Here is a 26,861-nt window from a genome sequence, read left to right on the forward strand (position 1 = left end):
CATATATTCTGTTGGTCACAGTCTTAGGAAAGCACAAGTTACCTTTCCCTACTATAAATTTCTGTTTGTAATTCTTTCAAAGAGCTTGCCAATGGAATTTCTWGTATGAAGGGCACTTTAGTTTTTCCAGGTTCCTGGGTAGAGACATAAGCTTGTCAAAGGGAATATGTTTCTACCAAATTTAGTAATTTCTGCTGCTCTTAACTGCCTAATGAGAAGGCTGCAGATGTGTAACTCCTAAGTCAGTGACAATTTGTATTAAAATGATAATAGAGACCCCTACCTACACTCTTCAGCCTCTATCTTTGATAAAGCATGTGTACAGACACAGAGAAAGATTAGATACAGGAGATGATCCTGCTGCTTGAATTTCCATCTCTGATCTGCATTCAGGTCTCACCTATTAGCAAGACTGTTTATCTCACATCCATGCTTAGGTTTCTGGGTCCAATAACAGTACATGCTAAACTAATTTGCTGCCCATACCAAGTGGAAATGTGTACAATACATTTCCTGAATTTGAGTAACAGCTCCATTTATGCCATGGTCCTTCAGCTCCATGCCGGCTCCATTTATTGTAGGTCCTTCACACCTTTCTTTGAAATCTTGGTGAGTGTTCTTGAGAATTAGACTTGTCTCACATGAAATAAACCTAGCAGTGAATACCTGGTCTGTAGGAACCTTTTTTCATGACAACTAAGCATTTMAAATCCATTACTTTCAGGTCTCTTAAAAGGAAAGCCTGGTTAAACACAGTGTACAGGGCTAAAGGGGTTAGAATACTACTAAAAGTGTGTGGGAAAAGTGAACTAGAATCATGTTATGCTATCAAATKATAGAAAACCAGCAAGAAATAGGTGTTCCATTCCCATACTGCACAGCCATCACAATCAGATTTTGCTTGGCAATCTGGCAGCATCTCAGTTGTATAAGGAGCTTCTGCAAGGAAAAATACACAGGTTAAAGGCTGTGCTGTGCTCCAGCTCTACCTCTGCTCTGTTCATTTGTGGATTTTCCCCACGCTTGCTGAGTATTTGTGGTGTGTGTTGTACCCCCCAGAGTTATGTGCCTTAGGGAGAAAAGCAAATTAAGGTAGCRAAAGGGAAGGAGGAAGCTGGAGGAATCTGTTTCTGCCCCCATTTGAGAGAGAGAGAAAGACTTTCTCTTCCTTTGCCTGACAATTTATCCTTCTGACTCTGTTGAGTATAGACTGCTGCCTGCAGAAAAACATCTCTGCAGTGCACAGAGCTGCCTTAACCTTGACTGGAACTTACAGCTGCTGCTGTCATAAAATAATAACCAATATTAATCACTGTCAGGCTAGTTATATGAATGTCTTCCCCTTGGCTGAATAAGCCATCTGTATGCACCTCCCAGCCTTCCACACCACAAAGGTGCCAACTGATGACTCTGGTTAATCACCTGAGCACCCTGCAGGATTGTGACAGAGGAGATGCACTGATGGTCTCGGGGCATTCCTATCAGGGTGTTCTCAGACACAATTCATCCTGCCCATCTGAAGGCATCACTTAGGAGATGGAAATCTYTAAGGGGGAATCAGATCTCTGAAGTTCTCCCGGGACAGCCTCTGTGTGCCCCTTCCAGAGCTCCAGGCCCTGGAGAAACACAGGGCTGGCCCTCAAGGGTGTTCTTATGTTGGCACATAACCAATGTACCTATGCAAARGAAGAAGCTGAGCTACAACACAAAGGCATTTTGCATCTGGAGGACATGTTATTGATGCAGCAAAACATCTTTGTTATGAATGTAACATATGTGGTACTCTTCCTCTGTTTGGCAGGAGATAAGAAAAACAGAAGCAATGCAAAAATGAAAACAAAATGGAGCATATAAGCATCATGAAACAATTACAGTGCTGYGTCTCATTAGGATCTAAATCTGGGATTGCCAGTCTTGTTTTAAAAACAATTTTGTTCAACACCCAGTGACAGAATTTAAAAGCTGACATATCTTGCTGTATTGTGGGCCGCAGTCACAGCTGGTGTAAATCAGTATAAACTAATGAAGTCAATGGAGCTTCTCTGATTTACACTCGCTGAGGTTATGGCTCAATAAGGTTAGGCTTGCTTTCTAGGAGCGTTCAAGGAAGCCAACTTCTGTGTGTCCTGTGATGAAGTGGTTATTTATAATGGCCTTCAGTGTGGTTTGGAGCCAAATTTCCACATCAAAAGTAGCTTTATAAGAGATATCCTTACAGTGAGGTTCAGTGCAAAATCATGACTTCAGAAGCCAGCTTTCCTCATGCACTCAAGTATTTGATTTCAGCCTGAAAACCATTTGAGAAGCCAAGAAAAGCAGAGCCATTCCTGCCTACTTCCCCAGCTTTGCTTCATCTTTGAGTCGCCTGCATATCCAGCAGGCCCCGACCTACACTGCCCATTTATCAAGGCGAGTTACTCTAAGTGTCTGTTTATTTATGTTCAGAAATTCCCAGTAAGACAGACAAGTTTCATGCTTAACCTGAAAAATTGGGAATGGAGGTGGAGTTCTTACCAGTTCAAGAGCTATTTGTTTGACTTGGCCACTAGAGAAAATAAAACACAATAACGTGTCCCAGAGTCACAGYGAGAGGTGGAGGTCACAAGAAAACAGATCATGTCTTTCACAGCTCCTCAGCTTCAGTGCTCTGAATTATGACTCCTATTATTTACTTACTGGATTCTCCACCCAGCATGCAGGCTCCAGGCATTCGAAAAGCAGCAGGTCTCTGCTTCAAAGGACTGACAGGCAAGTGAGAGGAAAATCTGTCCTGAAGCTACAGTAACCTCCTCCTCCTCCACATTTGATCTGAAAGGTCAGATGTTCTCACAACCCTCGGCTGACTCCTGCCATCTGCTGAGCCTGGAGTCCTGCACTGCTGTGCTCTGCTCTGCTAAATTAAATGGCCAGACTCTCATGGCAACAATGTTCTCAGCACAGCCAAACCTGCTCAAGGTGTACTTTTCTAGGAGGATGTTGTTTTTTTTTCTTAGGAGAAAAAAGCTGCATGTCCAGCAGCTTGTCCAGGAGTCCAGTCCCAACTCCCTGCATGTCCAGCCCTGATGTRATCTATCAGCTGTCCAGAAAACAGCACAGCCTATTTCACTGACCCTGTCATTTTGAAACAGATTGATTTCTTTAGGACTAAATATGCTAAAAATGCATGTCTTCAGTCTAGTTGTTGAGATCCCAAACCAGGGCTGAAGCCGCTCCAAACCTCCACACATCCTGCAGAGAATGCCACACTCTTCCACACACTCTTCAGTGGGTTTAATTCTCCATGAGCTCACTGGGTCTAAGGAGACAACATGGTGGGGATGCTTCCAAAAAGGGAAATTTCTGAACTGCCAGCAGCAGAGAAATCCACACATAGACTGAAYATGACACACCAGTATGTAAGAGCCTGCCTCACATCTTAACCTCTTGGGAAGTACCACTTTCTCCTAAAAAGCACAGGATCCTCCCCTTCTTTCATACCCTCASGTTTTGCTTTTGGTCTCTTCTCTCTTCACAACCCATCCGATAAATATTCTCTCATTAAGAGCTGCAATCTTTTTTTCCAGGGAATGTTCCTGGTCCATTTCAGGAGGTGGTTAGAGAGCCCYGTTCAGATGGCTCACCAGCCTCCCAGATCAGTTGGGTTTTTTTTTCTCAGTACTCAGAACACCAGTTGAGTGCTGTCTTTCTGGGTACAGAAATTTCACTCACAGTTCTCCCCTTATTAGACTTTTTCTATGTAGACCTTTTTTCTTTGCACCTGTGGCTTAATATGGAGCCACAGTCAAGACAGAAAATAATTTCACCATTAAACCCACCATGTTTGTTATTTGACATTTGGATAGACAGATATACTAAAACATCATAAATGCAAAATATTTCTATTCCACTCTACTTCCATGCCTTGATCTAAGGACTGTGACTAATTGTTCCTAAGAATTTGTTGGATTCACTTGTTACTTAAGACAAATAATTTTCTACTTAATGTATTTCACAAAGACCTATTTTTTTTTGTTTGCTATATTACTTATGTTCTCCTCAGAAACACTCTCACCAATCACAGAAATATCTACTACCACCTGTTCTGTGTGCTCTGGTTTTTTTCTCAGCTTCTCCAGGTGAAGCAAGTGTGGGGATAGATTTTTTTCTTAGCCTGGACATTGTTCATCTTTTAAAATGGTTCAGAACACTCGGTCTTTCTGCTTTTTAACCCAAACCAAACAGAATTCCTACTTTTTTTTAAATAATTTCCAAAGGTAGTTGTGTTTGGCTGTCTCAAAATCAAAATAAATTCTCTTCACTGAGGAATATTTTGAAAACAGAATTCTACCAGGCAAATGAACTTACTTCCTGTTAACAGTCTCATAGCCCTTCAGTATTTGGCTCTAATTTTAATTTTTAATGCATGTCTAGTCTTACTGGGRTTGCACTGGAAGGCAGTCAGACAATTCTTAGATAACAAGCAGGAAAAAACAATGTAAGCCCCTTATCCCAGAAGAACTAGAAACAGTGAATTACGCACAAGTAATGAAACTGGTTTCCTCACCATCAGAACTTCTACTGAACCACAGAGTTTCAGAACTTTCCTCGAATCTGGTTGGGGCAAAGACAGGAAACTGCATCTTCTAAGCTTTAGAAATAGATCTTAAACATGTAAACATAAGATACTATGCCCCTATCTTTTAAGTAACATTTATATTATCTCAAATAAACAKTCTTTCCAAAGTTAGTCTGTAATTGACATCTGACACAGTCCACATTGCAATAGATATGATAAGTGCAGTAAACAGCAGAAATTATGCTCCTCTGTGCTCTGAGAAACATTCATATTTCCTTGCACAGATAAACTTTATTTTGTTGCTAYGCAACTCACACAACAGACCACATTCGGCAGTAAATAAGAGTACAAATTTTACAACTGGAGGGCAAGCATATGGCCTTTTGGGTTTTCTCCCCATTTTGAGTTCCAGCCCCAGCTTTAGTTCACATTATAATATTCCATCATTTCATTACAAAGCTGCCTCTAATGCTCAGTAAGGGATATTTCAAACCTAACAAAGTGGGAGAGTCAGAATGCACGAGTCCTTCAGAGGCTGATGGGAAACAAATGGTGGAGCTGGTGATGTCAGTGAAACCATGAAATTAAGGAATTTTTCTCTTTTTTAGTCTTCTTTAAAAATGATCATTAATTTTCACAGCAAAATATTCAAAACCTGTGTGGCCTCTCCCTGCTCCCTGTAACACTGTAAGGAAAGTGAGACAAGTGAAGAGCTACACTCAGTTTTRCCCAAGATAAGAACAGTAAAGTTGTACCTTCCTTGTTCTTTACAGTTGCAAAATTTGTCCTGAATTCTGTGGATATTTAGATTGTTTAGAGAACAGAGGCACAGTCCTGTGTGTCTCTACATCCTCACCATAAGCACAGTGAATAATATTAGGATTTATCTGACTTAAGGGTGTGCCTGGAAACTACATAGAACCAGTAACTAAACTCTTCCCAAGTCACGGGTTAATGCCTCAATTATTCAAGTTTCTTTTCTGCACATGGYTGCAAATTCTACAAACTCTCCCAGGCAGCATCGGCCTTCCCTAGAACTGTTAGCAGATGAATCCAGGTGAAAAATGTAATTTGGAGCTCCAGGTGGATGCAGCAGGCACAGTTTGGGCTACAGGGATTTGCATTAGCTGAGGATATCACCTATATCTCATGCACATATATAAACTTCAWCTTATTGCAGAGGGGTTTGTGCCACTTAAAACAGCAGAATTTCCCCAATTTCCCCCAATTTTGCATTGTTCTTTGGTGCCTTACAACTAAGAGTCCTCTGGGCTCCTACAGCCTACGTGCCACAAGCCCAGATGCTTACAAAGTCCTAGCACAGAGTCACTTGAGAAAGGACACTCTGTTCATAAGAAAGCAAGATTTAATCTCTACAGTCTGCAATCTAGTTTCTCTAAACAGTGAGCAAGAAGTATCTTTTGCATTTTAAATTTCAGCATTTCTGTTTGCTATCAAAACATTTCTGTTTGTAGTTTCACATTCACAGCTAAATTACTCACAGGCATGGAAATTAATATCAGCATTTGTTGCAAAACACATCAAAGTTTCTACGTTGGTCTTGGTACAAAGTCCCATCTCTAATAGCACCTCCCAGCAGAGCTTTCCTTAAGAGCATGAGAAATTTGGAAACACCTGTAAAATTTGCTTTGAGTCCTTTCTTCAACAAGTGATCTCCTACAGAGCAGAGCCTTCCCTCAGTCAGGAYTGCAGGATGAGGCCCACAGAGGGAACGCATTTGGATTTTGTCTGGAAGCACAACAGGCAGTGCACGAGGCAAGAGTCTTCAGACCTAAATCTTGGAAAACAATACTTGATGTCTTCGTATCAGTGTCCTGCCAATTTCTTCTACTCTCCGGCATCCTGGAGGAGAAGTTGCAGATCAGTTGAAACCCCTGATTTTCCAACCCACTCTTAAGCCTTTTCTTTTTTGGCCTCATAAAAGTCTACATTCTGTCGGATGAAATCCACCCTGTTGCAACCAAAGATTTGCCACTACTTTTTACTTTTCTATGGATTTATTGCTCTCCTTGGGGAAAAAAAAAAAAAAACCCAAACTAAAAAACGCCAAAGTTTTTACTTAATCTACTCAGTTCCCCATTTATAAGGCAGGGATAACAAGCCCTTTTCCTGTTTCTCCACAGATTAACCTGTTTATATTGCAAACATTCCCCTCATGCAAGTTGCTATAGCATCTTGCCTGGGGCAAATGAAAGCTCTGAGAAAATGTGATTATGGAGAGGAAATGTTGATGTCTCACCCGTCAGTGCCATTGCCAGGCGAAACTCTTCCTTCAGCATCTGGAGAACTTCTTTTGCTCCTTCTTCACCCTGGGAGATTAGGAGACAATGTGAATTATGATGTGTACGTATATGTCTGTAGGTGCGCCAAAATATTTATGCACAAACATAAATCCTGAGTGTTCGTCACAGCAAATTTTACATCAGGTGATCTGGATGCACACAGACACCATCACAYACACACACRCACATGTACATATAGTAAAACTAAACAGTGAGATTAGGGATCTAAAATCACAAAATTTGAGCTTTTTTTAACGTACTTGATAAGCCAATCCCCAGAGGAGGGGTCTTCCAATGAAAACAGCTTTGGCACCGAGAGCCAGTGCTTTGAGAACGTCCGTGCCTTTTCTTACACCACCATCCAGRAACACCTCCACCTTCCCCTCCACAGCATCCACAATTTCAGGCAAGACATCAATCTAAAAGTAAAACCAGAAATACAGCTTGGCTGATTCTTGAAGCCCTATTTATTTTTTGAGTGAGTTCTTACACATAGGATCCAAGCTTTAAAGAAGCTTAATGAGCAATTGCATGCCTAAATCTATACCCAAATAACACAGCTTTGTGTTGAGAGCCAGCAGTGACATTGCAGGGTAGAAGGTACATACAAAGGTCAARTTTATTTGGAGAGTYACATAAATAGGTTCTCAGAACCTGCAGAGTCTCACAAAATGGCCATCTGATCCCATGACTTCCATCTGACACAAGTCAGTATCTGATTTTCATGCAGAATATAAGAAMCATTCATCACTAAGGAGGCCTTGCCATGGCATTACCTCCCAAACTTCCAGTCTTCACGAGTTTGAGGATGAAATTGGATCACTCTCACTTTTTAAATTATCATCTTTGCTTCCCTGTTTAAATTTACCATTCATTTATCCCAAGCTCAGGAGCCCAGAGGCAGGCACTGTACCTATAGACAAGGAGTAAGAGAAACACATGCCTGGAGGAACTTAGAGTTCTGAAAATTTTTAGGCTGAAAATTTTTAATTAATGTACTTTTCCTTTTGAAAATGCATCTAATTACACAAATGACTGTAGAGAAAAACTTCTCAATCTAAGAAAAAAAACCATTCCTCTAAGTTTTGAATAAGGTGGGAAATAATTTCTTTTAATGCACATGTTTGTTGCTTTCACTGAGACCTATTTATCCCTTCCTCTAGTTATCCCCTACAGCAGTGATACCAGTAAGGGGGAAAWGTCTTTTTACTGTTCTCGAGTTACAAGTAACCAGGAAATTAAGTCGTTCCTCTTGCCATGCAAGAGGTCCCAGTGAAAAGATGAGTCTCCTCAATTCAAGCYTGGAGCATTAATTACAGGGCAACTTTCCCTATAAGGCCGCCTAAATAGTTCCTATTCATGAAAACCAGGAAAGGGACACCAGCAGAAGCCAAATATTAAGGAGACTGGGAACAGTGTGTGGAAGTAAGACAAAAGACACACAAATTCATGTCTTTCAAATACGGATGTAATTAATTTCCTTTCTAATGGATAAAAATTATTAGAAGATGGGGGAAAAATACTTGAAAGTGAAGTTTGTTTTTAGATTTGGATTAAAATTCTCTTCAAGTTTGGCATTTGCTGTGATTTTCCCCCTCCCTTTGGTTTTGCTCTCTTGCCAAACATATTTTGGATCTATTTCCATATACAGAGACCACTTTCTACATCCTGACAAACTGTACCAACATTAAAGTGCTCTAATAACTAAAGCATGGTGCAAACCATAATTAAAACATAGATTTCCTCAATGTGTAACTAGACACTAGAAATATTGACCAGCTTAGATTCAGCTCACAATCTGAAACACCATGAAATGAAAGCAAATGATGATGTTCCTAAATCAGGACCATTTAACATGATCTGATACAGATACATTATAAAAACTGCATTGTGAAGTGTTGCTCTTTGTACCATRAACTCAGTTCTCTGCCCTGGGGTGCTGCAAAGGAGTAAACCCTAACATGGATTTTGCAAATTTCTGTTCTACTGCAGCTCTCAAAAATTAATTTGTATTTCTTGAGCTCTCATTCCTCAAAAGGATGTTTTTAACACCCTTATACATTGTTCCTGTTGGATTACCTCACACACAGGCTTGCCCAAGGTTTTTAAATATACTCAGTGAAACTGGGGACAAGTAACAAGAGGACCTATTTCCCTCTCCCTTCAGGGAACCATCATGGAAAACAGGAGGTTTTTCATCAGGAACATGTTGGAAATACTCACAGAGGCACAAGTGCGCTTTGATTCTCCTCCCTTTCATTCTCTTTTTATTTGTGCAGCTTTTCCACACCAAATGAAGCAAGATGAGTGATGACTGGAATTTTGGGGTTTTTCCTTCATCCTGAGCACATACTTTTTCATTTTCCTTTACTTCTTTCTTTTTTGCCGACCCAGAAATTCTCAAATCCCTTTCACCTTTGGAAAAGGCATGGGGTAGCACGACAAGGAAAAGGAAAAAGGAAAAACTGTAATTTAACCACTCTCTCCCTTTTCCAAAGGTGAAAATACTTGAAAGGAGAAAAATGGAGAGTTTCATTCTGTATTTAGCTGTTCCTTAACTGTAACTTTTCAGAAATCTCCRAAGAATATTAAAAGAGGAAAACATCCCGATTAAACCTTCAGTGTGCTGCAAATGGCAACAAGGGTTTTTCAAAAAAAGAATGAGAAAAAAAATGAAAGAGGGGACTGGAAAAAGATTTCTGAAACATTTTATGGTTTGATCTACCTAGGAAAGGCTGTCTAACTCAGGGTATGATGTGATATACAGAGAAAAGTACAGAGATGTTATTACTCATGGCTTAAGGCATAGAACACTTATTCCAGGTTTTTCCTCCAGCTTCCACATGTCCAGAGAAAGCAAACAAGGAGCCAAAAGGCAGAGAAAATTAGAGATTACTAGAGCATATTGGCATCAGTACTTACAGTAGCAGGGACCCCGTCGAGCTGCCGTGCTCCATGATTTGATACCAGGATCCCATTTACCCCAATCTTTACAGCTTCTTTGGCATCATCAGCTAGAAAAAAMCCCAAACAAATGGGATATGCCCTTCCATAACTGGGAGCTTGCAGACACCACAATGAGGGAATCCCTAAAAAACTATTGCCAGCTCATGCAAACCAGCTGGGGCTTCAGCCTTCCAAAGCTGCACCTCAAAACAGAAAAGAAGTTTTAACTTTAAGCAATAAGACCAGAAAAGTAGCTTGAAATGTTGGAGCAGAACATTTTATCCCTTTGGACCAGCAGCCATTGTGGTTGCTTGCCTTTATTTTCTCTATTATACTCTTCAACTCATCARTAAGAAGTTACTTTGCTGAATTTTTCCCACTCCAAAACCACTGGCATGATTACATTAATGYTGGTGTTGGTGACTACAGCAGGCACTTATTTAAGCAGCTGCTTCCACAAACACCTTCACTGCTGGGCTCCTACCGGTGCTTGAGGAAGTGACAGCTCTTTSCCCCGGGAAGCGGCAGAGTTACGCACCCCTGAGAATTCCTTTCACCACGATGGGCAGCGAGGTCAGCCCCCGGAGCCACTTGATGTCCTCCCAGTTGACKCTGGCATCGATGGCCTCAGCCACATACACAGCCAGCCCGCTGTTTTCTCCAAAGTCTTTCCCGGAGGAAAATGCCAGGTCACTGCTGGAAAAGTTTTTTAATCTAAAGTAACAAGAGACACAGAAGAATAGTCTGAGGAAGATTTTCTGTAGCCATCACTCAGTCCCAAACGCCAGCATTCAATATACCTGTTTTTAAGCTTTGCTGCACTGCAGGGCAGGAGCAAAACCAGCCCATCTCAGCACATCAGATCCCAGCCTTCAGGGAGACAAAATCTTTGGCTGACCAAGCATTTGATAACCAACATAAGCATTGGATCTTTAATGTCCTTTCCAACCCAAGCCYTTCTATATTTTGTGATAACATCGGGGCAAGTTTTTCTGGCCCAAGGCAACAGTCTGACTTCTATAGCAAAAGAAACAGGGGTGGGTTTTGTTATTTTTCAAATCCAGGAAATTCAGCTATGAGAGGAATATGGGATTAGGTAAGTGGAGGGGAGAAGGAGGAATGAAGTTTTCTTAAGCTCCATGAATTAGATGGAAGTGCATGAAGCCCTGCAAAGAATTCAGAATTTTCATCTGTCCAATAAGGCTAACAGCCAGCCTGTTTAGCCTGTGTCCCTTTYGTACATTTCCTGGTAAAATGTAGAGGGGAAAGAAAGCTCAAGTGAAAACATAAGCTATTATTTGGGTTTTTCAGCAAAAAATCCATCTCACAGGTTCTGGTACACCCATGTCCCACATGAGACTAATTACCCTGCTCTTCAGAAACTGCATCCTGTTCCACATTGGGCTATTTAATACTCACATTTCACATTTTACATTTTGGGAAGTGCATGAGTGTTTTTGCATGGAACCTGGCTGGTTTCACTGCTGATTTCATGCCTGCAACAAGCAGCATTTCACATGGCTTTTCTGCTCAGSTCCAGGCCCAGAAGCAAATGAGAAAGGAGCGGGCTCTCGACAAGATCCAGCTTTTGAGCTGTTGGTTTGTGGAGGGTGGGGTGCCCAGAGAAAAACAGAACCATGGATAAGATTATATAAATAACTGTTGTTTTTCTTGGCCTGGGAAATGCAGATCAACACTTGGATGAATGTTGCCTTACATACATTTTGGAGCACAATGGCACCTTGTTGTTGCTTTGAAACTTTGTTGAAAACCCGAAGCCAAGAAAAAGTTATCACGCAAATGAGCAGAGCCCCGCGCTAGGAGAGTTTCACTGCGGCCTCTGCAACAAAGCGCTGCCCAAGCAGCTCGGAAATCTGGAATGATTAATTGGAACCTTTAAGGATTACTCCAATTTCATATGATTTCATACAGTTCACTTGAAACCTTGTTATGGTTTGGTCAGGTGGGGTCAAAGTGTTTCAGAAATGCTCTATCCTCAAATGTCTTTGGGTTATTGGACTCACATTGAAAAACTCTTCAACCCCAGGCCTTAAAACTCTATTGCCCCTGAAAAATAAGCTATTTAAAGAATTGTTTATTTCTTTTTTTTTAGGGTAAAAGGCCAGTGCATATTGATAATGTGTCAAACACAGATATTTAGCTCCAAGACCTAGATATCACATCAACTAAAATTCTTCCAGCCAGGCCTTTGCTGCTAAGMCTATGCCAGCACTTCAGCATACGTTTATCAGGGTAGTCCTTAGAGTCTTATCAATTCATATTTACAAAAGGCCAGGCAAATCAGCACCTTTCCAACTGCCTTGTAAGGTTAAAATTCTGGTCTAACTCTATCAAAATTGAATTCCTCATTGTCCCTGCAGTGGGGAGGAACTAGAATTAGTGCTGAAGTCAATCCCGAGGCTGCAAATTCTGAGACAGAGAAAAAATTACAAAACACACTTTGGGGCAGAAATTGGTCTCATGGAGAATTTAGAAAGACTGAAAACCACATGTTTCTGTATTTGAGTATAAGAAGACTCAAAGTTGCTCAGAAAGTGACTCTGCAATCTATAGCAACATCGCCCTGGACCCAGAGCAGTGCCATAGGACAACGTAGAGGGAACTATAACATCTTTTGGAAAGAGTTTTGGCCCACTAAGTCCAGGCCCCTTTCAGAGCACGGCCAACTCTGTCACTGGATCCCAGTTCAACATCAGAGCAGGTCAATCCAGGCCGTGTCCAGCTGAGGTTTGAAGATAGCCAAGAATTCATTGACCCATACATAAGAAATGCTCCATGTCTCCTACCTCATCAGCCTGCAGCCTCACATTGCCTGGCACAGTGTGTTCTACACTCTACAAACAGCCAGCAAAGCTGAGTTTCACCCCAAAGCAGATCCCAGCCCAAGCACAAAATACACACACAGCTTCACAGGACGACTGCCAGGGACAAATCTCTCCCGCAGCAGCCCCTGGTGCCCATAGCACTGCCACACTTTCACCTCCCAATCCAGCAGCAGCTCTACCTGAGGTGTGGGGGAAGCTGGAACTTGTTGCGCACGTCRGCGACGCGCCGGCCGAGGTACGGGGTGTCCACGGTGACGAAGATCCCTCGGTATCCGGCTCTCTCGGCGCGCCGCACCAGCGATTCCGTGACCTGCCGGTCCTTGTACACGTACAGCTGCAGCCAGCGAAGGCCGCCCGGAGCTGCCTCAGCCACCTCCTCAATGGAAGAGGTGGCCCAGGAGCTCAGCATCATCCCTGTCCCCACGGCCTGGCAGGCTGGAGGAATACAAAGTGATATTCTCTAAACAGGGGCATCAAAATAATGCATTGAAGACTTCCAACTTTTTAAGCACTGTCACATTGCCTCCCAAAATCACCTTCCCTAAGGGTGATTGCCAGGCCAGGCTGTACCAGCTAACCTCGTGGAGATATGTTTTTATGAATCTATCACTTATTCTTTTTGGAGCAATCTGTCACTTACTGTAAAATAAAGGAAAACACGCCGTAAAACTCAAAAATATTATAGAAAGCCTTATTTTCCTTGGTCTACCACAGTATGCATATTTTTARTGTAAATGGACCTCTGTTTCAAGACGTCATCCCAAGCCCGTGGAGGAATTAAAAAGTGGTCTTTATGACAACATTTTATTAAATAAGGATTACAGGCCTCTTGGAGTGGAAACTTATGAACAGCTTATTCAAACAAATTGGTTACACCCTCCCAGGGCCACCAGGCAGTTTTCCCTCACTGGAATTACAGTAGCMATGACCCAAACCTCTCTACTTTGCAGTCATTTCGTTCCTTCCCTTGACATTACTGGACATAGTTCTCTCTATATCGGGAATGAGCGAGAGGGTCGCTAACCCAGCAATTGCAAAACCCTCCCATCAGATAAGGGAGAAATGTAAATGTTATGGTTCAATCTGCCTTTAGGTATCCACTCATTTCCATTTTTCCCTTTTATTCCCAAGTCTACCTCTATAGCTCTATGGTTGCAAAAGCAAAAATTAAGTTAGAAACTGCACAATGAATCATTTTTAGTGACGAGAAGATTTAAATAATCATATATCGTCATGTCTTTTCAACTTAGCTGCATATGTAGCAATAGAGAAAATAAGGCTTCCCTCTTTTTTAAGATCAGTTTGGTTCAATTAGAGTTCAGCCATCCCAAACAGGGTTATGGCATTTTCACGCAAGAATGCTCACAAAATTCCCCTCGTCTCTCCTGYAATGTTCACAACTCTCTGGTGAAGCACCAGCTCAACTCACATAGTTTAGATCTCTCAGGCAAATCCAAAGTTCACAGACAGGATTTTTCAAAGTTTTAGAAATTCCCAGTTTTTGTCAATGCGTGCTTTACCTTGATCACTTTAAAGTTTATTTTGAYAATTTTGTAGACTTTTAAAACCATGAGATACAGAGGCCTGAAGTGTTGCCAGGTTTGGTTGGGATTTTTTTCTACCTCAAATTAGGTTTTTCTAAAAATACACTCCCACTTCTCACACATTTAGCTGCAGTAGAAGAAAACAGAAGCAATTCATTTCCTCCAACAACCTTAATTTAGGCTTCACTTTTAGGGTGCTGCAAATTATTTATTATTTCAAATCAGTCCTACTACAGCCATATTCCCACAGGACGCTCTTGCTGCAATATGTGACATTTGCCAGAGTTTAAACAGAAGATGTTTTTGTAAACCAGCCTTTCCTCAYGCTGTTTCAGATTGCTCTYAGTTGTTTGTTTTTTGKGGGGTTTTTTCCAGGTCTTCTTTTAATCCTGAGCATTGCCCAAAGGACACATTCCCCYTTGTACACCCTGCAGGCTCCTTTTGGGGTCCACAAGAGTACAGAGAGCACAGCTTGAGCCCCAACAGGAGGCTGGGGAAGTCCATGGAACCACAGAATGCTAAAGAATCTCTTCCCAATTAATATCCAATCCAAACCTGGCCTCTGGCAGTTTGAAACCATTCATTCTTGGCGAACTCAACTGAAGTGTTTTACATAGCAACAAATGGGACAGGACCCATTTGGGAACAGAGCAGTGACCTTTTTTAGCCSTTTCTACATCCTGAGGCCTCAGAGTATCCTCTCCACATCTGATGRGGCATCACTTCATTACGTGGTTTGRGAAGGGTATGGAATTCATCCCTGTGGGCAACTCAGAGGCAACATACTTCATGGAGGACACTGGAGAAGAGCCCAGCTCAAGCTTGTGTATTTTGTCAGGGTTACCTTGTATGGGAATGGGAACTTSCTTTTTTCCTCTAGCTGGGCAAATTCCCATCATTTCCCTTTTAGRGGCATCTCTGAAGCCCAGCAGCCAAACTGCCCCTCTGCAGACATTTTTCCCCTGAATCCACCAGTGAATCCACTGTCCCAGGCTAAGGGCCAGAGGACATTCCTTGGGATCAACACAATGTCCTTTTGGCACAGTGGTATTTCTCAGGAGCAGCAGCCGTGTTCTTAGAGCTGCATCTCCCAAGGAACAGAGTTGTTTAAAGAACTCAAAGTTACTCTCTTGACAAACCACACTTGGCTTAGAGATCCCTGTCAGCCTCCCCTCTCTCAGCCCTTACAAAACCCTGCGTGCGAGCCGTGCCTGCCATCCTGCTGTTGACACAACGCGTTTTGTCAGCTGTGCAGGAAGGCAGGAGGGGAAGGAACACGAGGCCAAAACGGATCTGGGATCTGGCTGGCCCAGGAGGGCTGGCATGCCAGGCTGCCTGTGCACACTTGCAGCTCAAAGTCCCCCGGCCACGCCACGCTCCGGGGTGGAATCCAGGCCAGGTCAGCCCAGGTCACATTGTCCCATGTGAATATTGCCCTCTCCATGACTCTGGATTGACAGTCATTTTCATACTTCAACATTTAACTAATGTTTTGATCACCACATAGGTAACAGGTGGGTACAAAGTCCTACTGTTTTCACTGTGGCTGAGCACAAAATGTAATAAGTGACCAAATCTCTCCTTCCCAGTCACAACCACGAATTTTGGTGCTCAGCAGCCTCAGAGAGCAAAAGCACAGTAGCAGCCTGTTAAGAGCCAAAGGAACAAAGGTGTTGCTCCCTCTCTTGTGGGAATGATAGCTGCCAGAAACTCAACTAAAACAGGGGAAAAACACTTTTCAGTCAATATTCGTGTTCTCCATTTGGCAAAGCAAACGGTGCAGTCACGTCGCAGGTGATGGTGAAACCCTTTCTGCGTCAGCAGCAGCTTGGAGAGTGGTTGGAGTGCAGCTGCAGAGGGCAAACACAAAAACTTCAGCCCTGARCWACTGTCAGTGACAGTTTTCAAACRACCTGGCCAGGAAAACAGKCAGGTTCTCAGCCTGATTTTCAGCYATTCATGGAGAAGCCAGGCATTGCAATGCTGCTTTGGGGTGAAAACACAGGAATTTTAACTACTCAGTAAGTGCAATATGGAATAAGCAGAAATATGAACAGAATAGAAAATTCAATMAAATAATGCTGCAAATCTGTTTGTAATCGATTAAGGCTGCAAAAAAAAATGCTATTTCTTGCTAAGCAGCTGGATGGTGCACAAGATTTGGAGTCAGGGAGTTTGAGGTGGGTCCTGTTGACACAGGGATCATGTTGGTTTGCAAGCACTGCATGAAATCAGGATGGCAAATGAATGTCTTGGCATGGAGGAACAGCCAATCTTCTGATGGACAAGCAAGAAAAAATGATCCCATAGAATCAGAGGGATTCTATTGAAAAGTGYTTAGAGAACAACCTTTTGCTCTTTAGTGGCTAAGATTATTCATCAAATTTGGCAAATATTTTTAGTCAAAGAGGTTGAAATTGGAGCAGGAAGGATGAGAAAAAAAACACCTAAGTCAAAATGTCATGTGTTGATCTTTTCAAAATGGAAATGTTTTCTCCTGAGCTAACACTTTTGTTTCAAAACAGAAGTATAGCTAAAAGCATTAGCCAGTAGGAAAATGAAATAAAACATTGTGTTTTGGATCAAATGAARCATTTCAGTTAATCCAAAACAATTTTACTCCCAATTTTTCAGTTTCTTCTGAACAGAAAATCCATTCTTTGGAAAATTGCCATGTACACTGATGAACTACAACTAAAATGTCAGGGAATATACTTGAAGGAAGACCTAGAAAAACTGGGACAACTGCCAAGGTGCATGAAATTGTTTCAAGGACAAGKGAGCTTTCTCTGTAAGGAAGGACTCCTGGCACATTTTGACATGTCAAAGAAAACTGAGGAGCAACCTTAATACAGCCTGCATAGACTTTAAAAAAAAATAATTTATTATTTTAAAGTCTAGCTAACAGGAGTACAAGTAAATTCAACACCTGGATYTGAGGCTGTGCAAGGTTTGACCATGAATTGCAGTTTTTTCTGCTTGGAGTAGGTTTATTTAAACTTTGAAATAACTTACATTGTGTTGGCTGGCCTGTCACCAGCAACYTTTAAAATTACAATTAGGTGGCTTTCCGAGGAAAGATCCTTTACTAATGCAAAAGAACTGTGCGTGTTTAAGGTGAGCTGACAAACTCTGCCCTGTTTTGGGAAGGTGCAGACTCCTCTTCACTAGTTTGGCTCCTGTAGGAGAGCATCCCTCAGGAAGCAGCAGCCCCAAAACCCTGACAAGCCTCAGAGCAAGGGGTTGTGAGGGCAGGGGACACCATGACATGCTCTTGTCCCTAGAGGGGACACTTGCCTTACAATGTAGAGGCAAACCTGCAGAAGAGCAGAGCAGTTCCAWGCAAGATGCTGTTCCTCAAGGAAATTCCACTGTGAGATGAAGGGGAAGAGCTGTCACTGCTCCCTGCACCACCCTGCTCTGCAGGGCAGCATGGTGTGAAGCCAGGATTATCTCTGGGGGCTCAGGCCCAGCCAGGCAGACTGGTGRCACACAGGGATGCTCCTTTGGGAGCTGCTCTGCCCCAGCATGAGCCAGGGCACTGGCTGGGAAGGAGCAGGACTGAGAGCACGCTGTGCTTCTCAACGATGGTGACATGCACAGGCACCACCTCATACAGCACTTCCCATACACCTGAGCCAAAAAAAGCCAGGCTTATGAAGCATGCCAGGCTTTGCAAAAGCCACAGGACTATGGATCAAACTTYCTTGGCTTGTGCAAATCGGTGCAGCTGAAGCAGAAGCTGAATTAAAACAACCATTTGCTCACTTAAACTCTGTGCTACCTCTGCAATATAAGAGGAGTTGGACGTGGCAAACCCCCTGATCCTGAGTGTCCCAAGTTTAAGAGAACCTTTAAGCCAAACGAGTACTTTASAGCTAATTCCTGTCATCTTAGAAGGTCAAACCAAAAGCTTTGCACTGAGTGCCCCGCTCCACCTCCAACAGCACAAAACCAAAGCCACTTTTTTTCTCCCAAAAATGCTAATGCAATACAGAGGGTGTGATTTTAATAATGCTCTCCTTCGACAGCAATGAAAAATTCACCAGCTYCAATAGGTATGTTTACTGGACTGCACATTCCAACCAGTGCCAGTACACCAAGGTCTCCTAGCTTGAAAACCCAGAAACATTGCAAGCAATTATCACATGTTAAAGTTTGAAAAYGCAAGTGCACAAAACCCAGGAAATTCCAGAATTAAGTTACTGCCACAGCTATAACTCAGCCCTGATACTCAGCCTTACCGTACCACTCGTCCTTGCCTGCCATTGTGGATTTAAGCTTTAAAAAGTAGCTGGGCTGCAGCATCGGTGGGAATTTTTGCTGAGAAACATCCYGATTTTTGTGTGTTTCAATTCCCGCTCACCAGTGCATTAATATGTTTGCACTTAACAGGGTAATGCTTCAATTTCCTCTCAGTATAACCTGAATTAATCCGCGAGAGCTGCCGAAGGACGGGACAGCCCCAACGCCACCACCGGCCCTTCCCAATCCGATCCAAGGTATTGGAGTGCCATCGTGTGGAGCACGCCGGCATTCACAAACAGGAAAAACGGGTCGGTTTCCTGACTAATCTCTTGGGAAAGGGAAAACCGTGGCCCCAAACATACTATAAAATTGGAGAGATGCGTTTTTACAGAGATGGCTGCTGGAGCTGTGCTGTAACCCATCCCCATGCACATCGCAGCCGTGTGACCTGAGAACAGCTCCCACTGCAGGGCTCAGCATTAGACTCGCTTCACACCAATGTCTCCTGCACTGGTCACAGAAACGCTGCTAGATTCATAACCCAATCATGCATAGGATTCATTTTTTTTAAATATCACCTACTTAGGTTCTGTGTCCTTTTTCATTCAGTGCTGGAGCACGGAAATACACAGCCCACATCTCTTCCTCAGCTTTGGTGCCATTCTGCAGCTTGAGTTACAGGAGTAGGAGACAGTTCCCCTTCTGAATTCTGCTTAATATCMTTTTAAGCTGCAGCCTCTGTGCTGGCAACATCTTTGTGCAGCTTCTAGCCCAGAGGGGCCCTTATCTTGCTGCCTCCCTGGGATGTTCTCAAAGAGCTCTCTTCAAAGCAAGGATTTTCCCCAGGCAAACAAAGGCCTCTGTATCTCTAAAATCAATTCTCTAATAGAAGAGTGTTGCTGTGACAATATATATGGTTATATAGAATGTGTAGATACATACATAGGTGCAGTTTTCAATTTGATGTGTAACACCTTATTGCCCTCTTTCATACTTCATTTGCCACCCCTACTCCATGAAGAGAGAAACCGCACTCAAACAGTGGAGTGGAACAGTAAGAAAAAAAAAAAAAAAANCACTAAAATCAACCTGATTACTCTGAGCAGCAAGTCAAACACATCCAGGAGCAAGGAACCAAGCTGGGATCCCCAGGCAGAGGCACAGCACTGCCCTGTCCCTTTTTCACCCCCCAGCAGGGGCCATGCAGGGCTCACCTCTGGCTGTCGCCGTCTCTCCCTGCGGGTGAGCCATGCGCTGCATYGCGGTGGCGGCGACGCACACGGGCATGGTGACCCTCTGCCCCAAAACCGAGGTGGACAGGTCCATCACTGACACGTCCCTGAGAACCCGGGGGTACAGCTTCCACCTGCCACAGACACAAATAAACACAATTCCAAACAGCTGCAGCATTCATAGTTCCCAATGGGCAAGAGCAGGCTTTCCTGCTGTCACACGGTGAAAGCCATACTGGGGCTGGAACAGGATCCCACTGTGGGACCCAGAGCAGCAGCAAAACCCCTGCAAGGYACTAAACGTGGAGGGAGCAGGCAAGGAAGCACCAAAGAGGGAGGGTGAGAGGCACAGATTCCTTGAACATTATTGGCTATCATTTGAAAGCAAAGACAGGAGCTGCAAAATAAAAAGGTTCATAGTGAGTCTCAGCCCCCTCAAAAGCCTTGGGGCAGAACTGGGTGAAAGATGCTGTGTGTAAATGGGAAAAGTCATCAGCCACCCGGAGTCATCCCTTCTATGGACTAGAGAAGCAAAAGACACAGGAATTTTGGATAACACAAGCYTGGCCTGCATGCTTGGAACTCCGTTTCCCAAAATACAGCAAGCGAAACCACACTGAACCTGAAATTACAGCTTATTGCAATCAGGCTGGACACCACATGTCCGCACACACAGAAAATTTATCTTTTTTTTTTCCTTCCCCAACAAAACAGCATCATGAGCTCATGACCCCTATTACAGGATCAACTAGACTCCACAACRCGCCAGGTTTTATGAAGAGGGTTGCATTCCTGGGGATACCTTTGCAATGGGACYTTTCCCCATCATGCAGGTGTTGTCACAGCACTGCCACCACTAGAAGCCACAAGAGGGGGTGCAATACCTGGGGCTGGCTCYTGTGAGCTCAGCCAGCCCAAAGCCTCTCTGCAAGCATCAACTCCTCACTGAGGCTCCCTCTCTCTGAAAGGACTCCCATGGCTCCTGAACTGTAATTCCAGAGAAGATTTTTAATTGTATGGTCGTATACTGCTGTACCTGATGAATTGCTCAGCACCAGAATGCTCAAGACTGATATTAAAATGACTGAGATAGAAGCAGGGCCACTGTTACCCTCTGACAGAGAGCAGAGGTGATTATTAAAGTGACAAGTCAGGGGGAAAAAATGACAAAATCTCTCTCTTTTATAGAAAGATCAAGAGACATTTCCCCAAGCCTGGGACAGGGCCAGGACGAGACCCACCTTTCTGAAGCCCCAGAGCAYAGGGCTGTGCCARCTCTCCAGGAAGTGCTCCCCAGGGAGGAGAAGCACAGTTATGATGCTTGGACGGAGATGTGTGGCTGTGGAAATCAGCTGTGCTGCTCAGTGCCAAGACACACACAGCAAGAACATCTCCTCACACTTGTTTTCATGCTATTGTATTTGTTATTTTTCAGGGGAGGATGGGCTGAGGGTGGGACAAAGAAAACATGACTTCTTTCTCCCCCTTTTTTCCTAATCCTCATTCCAAAGGCTTCCACTCTGTGTTGAGGCATCTTTTCCCAGCAAACAAAGAAAACAAAAATCTCTTTGAAACCTTACTCATGTATAGAATGAAACCCAAATGCATAAAGGATGTGGAGCATCTCCCTCTTCCCCAGGCTCCTGTTTTCTCTGGCCTGTCAGATTGTTACTTGCCACTGCCATGTCACAGTCAGCCTGTAAAGGTCAGTCCTGAGGTACAACATTCCTGTAGTGTTTTTAGCTGGGAAAAGAAACAGGAGAAGCCAAATCCTCCCTGCAGTGCATGCAAGAAAAATAATGCAGTCTCAGGCAATGATACCTTATCAGGTCACATCCTCTCAATCAACATCCAGTCAGTGCTCCTGACCCAGGATTGACTGRGCCCCATGAAAACACCAAACAGGTTCACTACCTGGTGTCATCACCTTTTAATAAATCCTGATCTTGCTTTGGAACCTCAGGTGTTTTCAGCTCGGAGTTTGACAGACATTTGAAGSCAAGCATTTTCTGGACAAGTGTAGGGAAATGTCCTTAAGAGCAGCAAGGAAACCCCAGGAGCAGCATTCCCAGTCATGATGGTCATTCGGCTGCCACACAGCACCTGCTTCCTCCAAGACTTTCAGTGAAGCATTTCCTGCACATTTTGGAAAAAAAAACTTGGATTTTTTTTTTTATTTTAATTCACCATCTCCTCTTCACCCACATCTTTTCCCAGCCAAGTCCACACTCATGTGCTGCAATCAGCAACTGAGAGTGCATCCTTCTTCCCAGCTGGAAGCGGGAGATGCCGCAGTGGGGAAGGCAGCGAGCATTCCCAATTTAGGCAACTTCAGCTAAAAGCTGTTTTGAAAGAAGGATTAAAGGGAAGGAAGGTGGATTAATCTTTTGGGTTTTTTTTTTTCTTTTTTCCCCACGCTCAAAAAATTTCCAATTATAACTTATCTTGCAGTGGGTTAAGAGGGAAGGACTGGCTGCTTTCAGTTGTGAAAAACATCAAAATTTTTAAACTGCAACACATTTCTAAATAGCTCTTCTTGTTCCCCTCCTGAGTTGCCCCAAATAATCCCCTCATGCTGCAGGGCAAGCAGTGCACTTGGGAAAAGAACACGGATCAAGCAAGAGTTTCCATCCTAATCCCAACCGCATTTGCCGTCCTTTTCTCTCCTACAGTTCCACTTCCCATCAGAAGGAGCAGSGGCTGGTGCAGTGTCAGGCTAAGCAACAGCTGCTTTTCCCTGAGGAAAACTGATCTTGCTTCCCAGGATGTCTTGCCATCTGCACTCTTTTCATGGTGCTCTGGGAATCTGAGGTGAAAGACGTCACAACAATGTAMCTAAATGGTTATGATTCCAAGCATTTCTTTCCTTTTCTCCCCCTACGATTTCCCAGGCTTTTCTGACCTGGTTACTCTCAGCCTTGCTCTTTTAATCAAWATTTAAACTACTTCTGTGACTATTTGAATGCCTTTAATTGCTACAAGGTAACACCCCATTTGCAGAAAGCCTAGGTTGATGCTGGCACTGCTGAAGCAGCAGCTGCTGCTCCTTGCAAACGACAGAACAAGGCAGCTTCTCCCAAGGCCTCTGGGAATTCCGTGGCAGAGTTTGTCAGGGCAGATTAGCAGGAGCTTGTTCCTACACACACTGACATSCCCCTTCCTTGACATGCTGAGAGGGGAGACTCCAGATTGATTCCTTAAAACGTCATCGAGCTAAAGGCGTCCCGACCTTGTCACAAAAATCTCTTCTCCATTTGGGCCTTTGGTTCCGTGACAACTCAAGATAGGATTTCAGGGCTGGACAGGGCTGGGAGCACACTCTGGGAGCACACTKGGCATTCCAGGATGCAGAGCTAACCCAGTCAGACACCACATATGCTCTGACATCCCAAATCATCTCTTCTGGCCTTAATGCCTCACTTATGCCAGGACCATTTGGGAACTATGAATAAGAAATACTCATCTGGCCTCAGCAGGAACACCCTGATGTCAATATCCGAGTGCTGGTTCTTCCCTGGTCCCAGAACAACTGGGAGCTGGGGGAGAGTCGCTGTACCCTGTGTTAAACTCATCTTAAAAAGGTCCTTGTGGGGGCAGTTTACCCTCTAATATCTGATTATACAAAGTACTTGAAGGTCAAAAGGCCAAGACATTCATCTTATAATCCAATGAGTATGAACTGTGCTGCTCCAAAAATTGCCCAGGGTATTCCTGAAGATCTTGTAGGATCCAGCAAGTTTAGTTCTTGATCATAATTACCTATTTATTTCTCCAGAAATAAAACCATTTCTTTGCAAAAAAAAAATAAAAAAATCATGGATGAGCCCAACACTGGTTTTCCTCCCTCACACCCATCTTGCTCACCTGAATAATACTCCACCACAAAGGCACAGGCTAACAATTTGTGCTACTGATTCAGTTTTGTGCTTTCTCTTCCATTTAAACTCAAACATAYGCATATATAAATATTTAATGCACTGCAAACTTTTTAAATCAGGCTGAACCTTGCAACTAAGCTTCTGACAGGGGAAATCAATGGGAAATGAAGCTGAACATACTCTATCTTGCACAAAATTATCTGACTTGGTGATCTTTGTGACTCAAGGGTGTAAAGTCCATCTGATTTTATATTTACCCACAAGCTGCACTCAGGAACAGGGAGAAACACCAGGACTGTGTGAGGGTCAGAGTGAGCAGCACTTCCCCACAGCTGGGCCATGCTTCYCCCAACAGCATCCAAATGAATAAAAAAGATTTTTTGAAGTCCATTGTGCCAAATAGGCCTTATARACCAAAATTGTACCAATCTTTTATAGCAGGTTTCTACCTTTTAGAGATGTACTCCCAGGAAGCTGTTGCCAATGTGGTCTAATGACTGTTAATGGCAGCATCCCACATGYTGAGAAAACGGGATCTTGCTTTCTTCCAGACAAATACAAAAAGGGAGGAGGAACAAAAGACAAACTCATCTCCAGCCCCTTCATCCCCACACTGCTAAAGGGTGGGAACCCAGCACTGAGGGGCTTTCAGCCACACCAGATTTCACTGACTGCTTTTAATGTCTCAGGCCATTCAAGGCACTGCTAAAGAACATCTCCTTCAGTTGCAGGCTGCCTGCAAATGCCAGGGTTTTGAACATCTAAAACTGGAGGTTTTTATTGAAAATGCAATGGAAGATGCAGGAAAGATGAGGTAAGCCTGAAGCCCACAGGCAACCAGCCTGTGCAAGGTGGTCTCTTATCAGAGGAATGCATCCCTGTGGTGGGAAACGGCTTCAGAGCAGAGCTGCCTTTATCTCCCTGCCAACACAGCAAGGGACATGCCCAGCTCTTTGTCAGCCTGTCTCTGGCAGCTTTAGATCCAACATCATCATGCTTAGCTCCAGCAGTTACAAGTAAAATGTTCACTGCTCCTGCAGTTTATTTCYTCCAAATACTTCCTTGGAGTGTCCTTTCCTTAATGTCTCTTTTTGGTTTTATGAGGGCAAGTAGMATCAGAGCATCTGGAAGCATTAAAGAAAGATAAAATAAAAACTAAGTGAGCACTACTCCATCCCCTCCTGCTCCTATRTACTCCTCAGGGCAATCTTTTGGCTTGTGCTTGAGCATGGAAATTCCATCTGTGATGGCAGCTTCTGCATGGAGCTAGGAGTTCTGGAATAAGCACTGGAGATGAGTTCTTGACATGATAAAGCTTTCCTACGTGTGTCCTTAAAATTAAGGTTCTGGGACCATCTCTGCAATTTGACCATTGAGATCCTGCTAAATTAATTACCACTGAGCTTTGTACAACCTTCAAATTACATGAGATTTCCAGCTGAATTGCCCACAGCCTRCAGAAAAGTGACAGTTGCAGTGGGTAGGGTTGCTGCTGTGCAAYAGAAAAGCAAAGCAGGCAGGGAGAAAGATTAAAGATAAAATGTGAATGTCGTGGTTTGTTAGACTCAGAGGAACTAAAGACAAAGCCTTTGCAAAGCCAASTGCAGGGGGTTAAATGTCTGCACCAACACAGCCCTTGAAGAAAGGAGATGTCAGCAGCAGTTTGAGCAGTTCAGCTGGGCTCAGCTGGGCTGAGGGCAGCAGCCTCCAGCTGCCTTCTTCCCTCTGCCCTCCTCAGGGACATTTGGCAGTAGGGAACCAACTGATGTGATGGAGTTATGATGCTTCCACCCAACCCCACAGCAAGTGCCGACTGACCTTGTGCTCACCTTGTCCTTTTGAGGCTAAGGGTGACCCGAGCCCAGGTTTTGACAACAGTTCAGAGGGTTAGTCTAAGTCAAAATTAGGTTATAATAGTTCCCATCATTTACAGTATCTCCTGGTGAAGGGCTGACCTTCTACTGGAAACTCCTGAGCACAGYTGGGCCACCCAGGACTGAGCCCTGGCTTTCCCGGCTCGCCCAAGCGCTGGGAAATGCAACTCCTTCCTGCAGGGCCCTGCAGTTCTGATCTGGGAACGCCATGGAACTAAATCAGTTGAGGAGAAATAAGCAAAAGGCAAAAGTGACTCAGGACCTAAAAGGTACAACCCCACCACAAGAATTCCCTGCTGGCACTATAACCCAAAATGTAGAAATTATAGTTTCATTGGCTGATTAAATATTGGAGMTGAAGGACTCTTCAGAGAATTTCTGTTAACAAAAGAACCCAAATGCAGGCAAAGCTAAAAAGGTGCTAATGGATTTTAGGGACTGCTTTTTGACAGAAAACATTAGGTGGAGGAGTGAAAGGGGAGARAGAGTTGTCCTGAAAATCAGTTCTTTGAGTGTCTTTTTGCTCAAATAGAAAGAAGTTGCAGAAAGATTGAGCTTTGTTCACCCAGAAAAATCTAAAATTGCACCACATCTACCAATAAAGCAGAACTCCCACCCCCTGCCTCCCACCCCAGCCTTCAATCATCCTCCTACCTGGAAAAGGCTGCAACATTATCTGCCAGTGTTTCCTGGTCATCTGCTCCGGATCGGTAATAATCGTACACGGATTTGGGCAGAAAGGTTCTAGCATATTCCTCAAAATCTGCTATGCACACTGGCTTGCCTGACATGTCTGCAGATCTCACAGGGTTAGTTGATTCCCACTTCCCACTCTTTTAAACTSTGGAGTTTTGCCTGTAAATCATTAATATGGGACCTCATCAGGATTCAACTTATCTAAGTTCCCCCTCCAAAAAAAATAAAAGAAAAATACACCAACTTCTTGTGTCATATTGGACTTCAGCACCATCTTTTAGTTCATGTGGTAAAGGCCAACCTAGAACACAACAGAATAAAATATGGTAAAAAGAAAGAAAATGAGTAAGCAAGAAAAGAAATACAGAGTTAAATCTACAATAACAGAAATGCACATTCCCCTTGTCATACAAAATACAMAGGAGACCAACCAGAATTTGTTTAAACGCAAAAGGCAAAATTATTTAGATGATTTCTAAAAGCAGGTTCCAGCCTGGGCATTTAGGACAACTCCTAACAKAGGTGAGACTGCAGTTATTTCCATTAAAATCCTGGATACTGAGGYCAGTTGCAGAGACCCAGCTGCCAGGCACCTCAGGCATCAAGATATCCCTGGGCAAACATCTCCTGATTTTCAGGTAATTCCATTTCCACAACCCAGAAAGCTCTAGCTATTCTTAAAATTTTGAGGAGTCTGATGCACTCACCATTTGGAAATAAAATCATCTTATCAAAGAGT

General features: G+C 43.4%; 1 protein-coding gene across 1 annotated transcript; it reads right to left on the reverse strand.

The window, feature by feature from the left end:
• Positions 1-3,044: 3,044 nt before the first annotated feature.
• Positions 3,045-26,268, reverse strand: HAO1 (hydroxyacid oxidase 1). The gene is made up of 8 exons (XM_057382777.1): positions 26,081-26,268; positions 19,657-19,808; positions 12,830-13,085; positions 10,343-10,518; positions 9,781-9,872; positions 7,119-7,277; positions 6,816-6,885; positions 3,045-6,418 (listed from the first exon to the last, which is right to left on the reverse strand). The coding sequence occupies exons 1-8, from the start codon at positions 26,215-26,217 to the stop codon at positions 6,348-6,350; spliced, it is 1,113 nt and encodes a 370-aa protein (XP_057238760.1). The 5' UTR covers positions 26,218-26,268; the 3' UTR covers positions 3,045-6,347.
• Between the last annotated feature and the right edge of the window lie 593 nt (positions 26,269-26,861).

The sequence above is a fragment of the Malurus melanocephalus genome, unplaced genomic scaffold (assembly GCF_030028575.1).
Source record: "Malurus melanocephalus ecotype Western Australia unplaced genomic scaffold, MMel_1.1 scaffold_13, whole genome shotgun sequence".
Lineage (NCBI taxonomy): Eukaryota > Metazoa > Chordata > Aves > Passeriformes > Maluridae > Malurus > Malurus melanocephalus.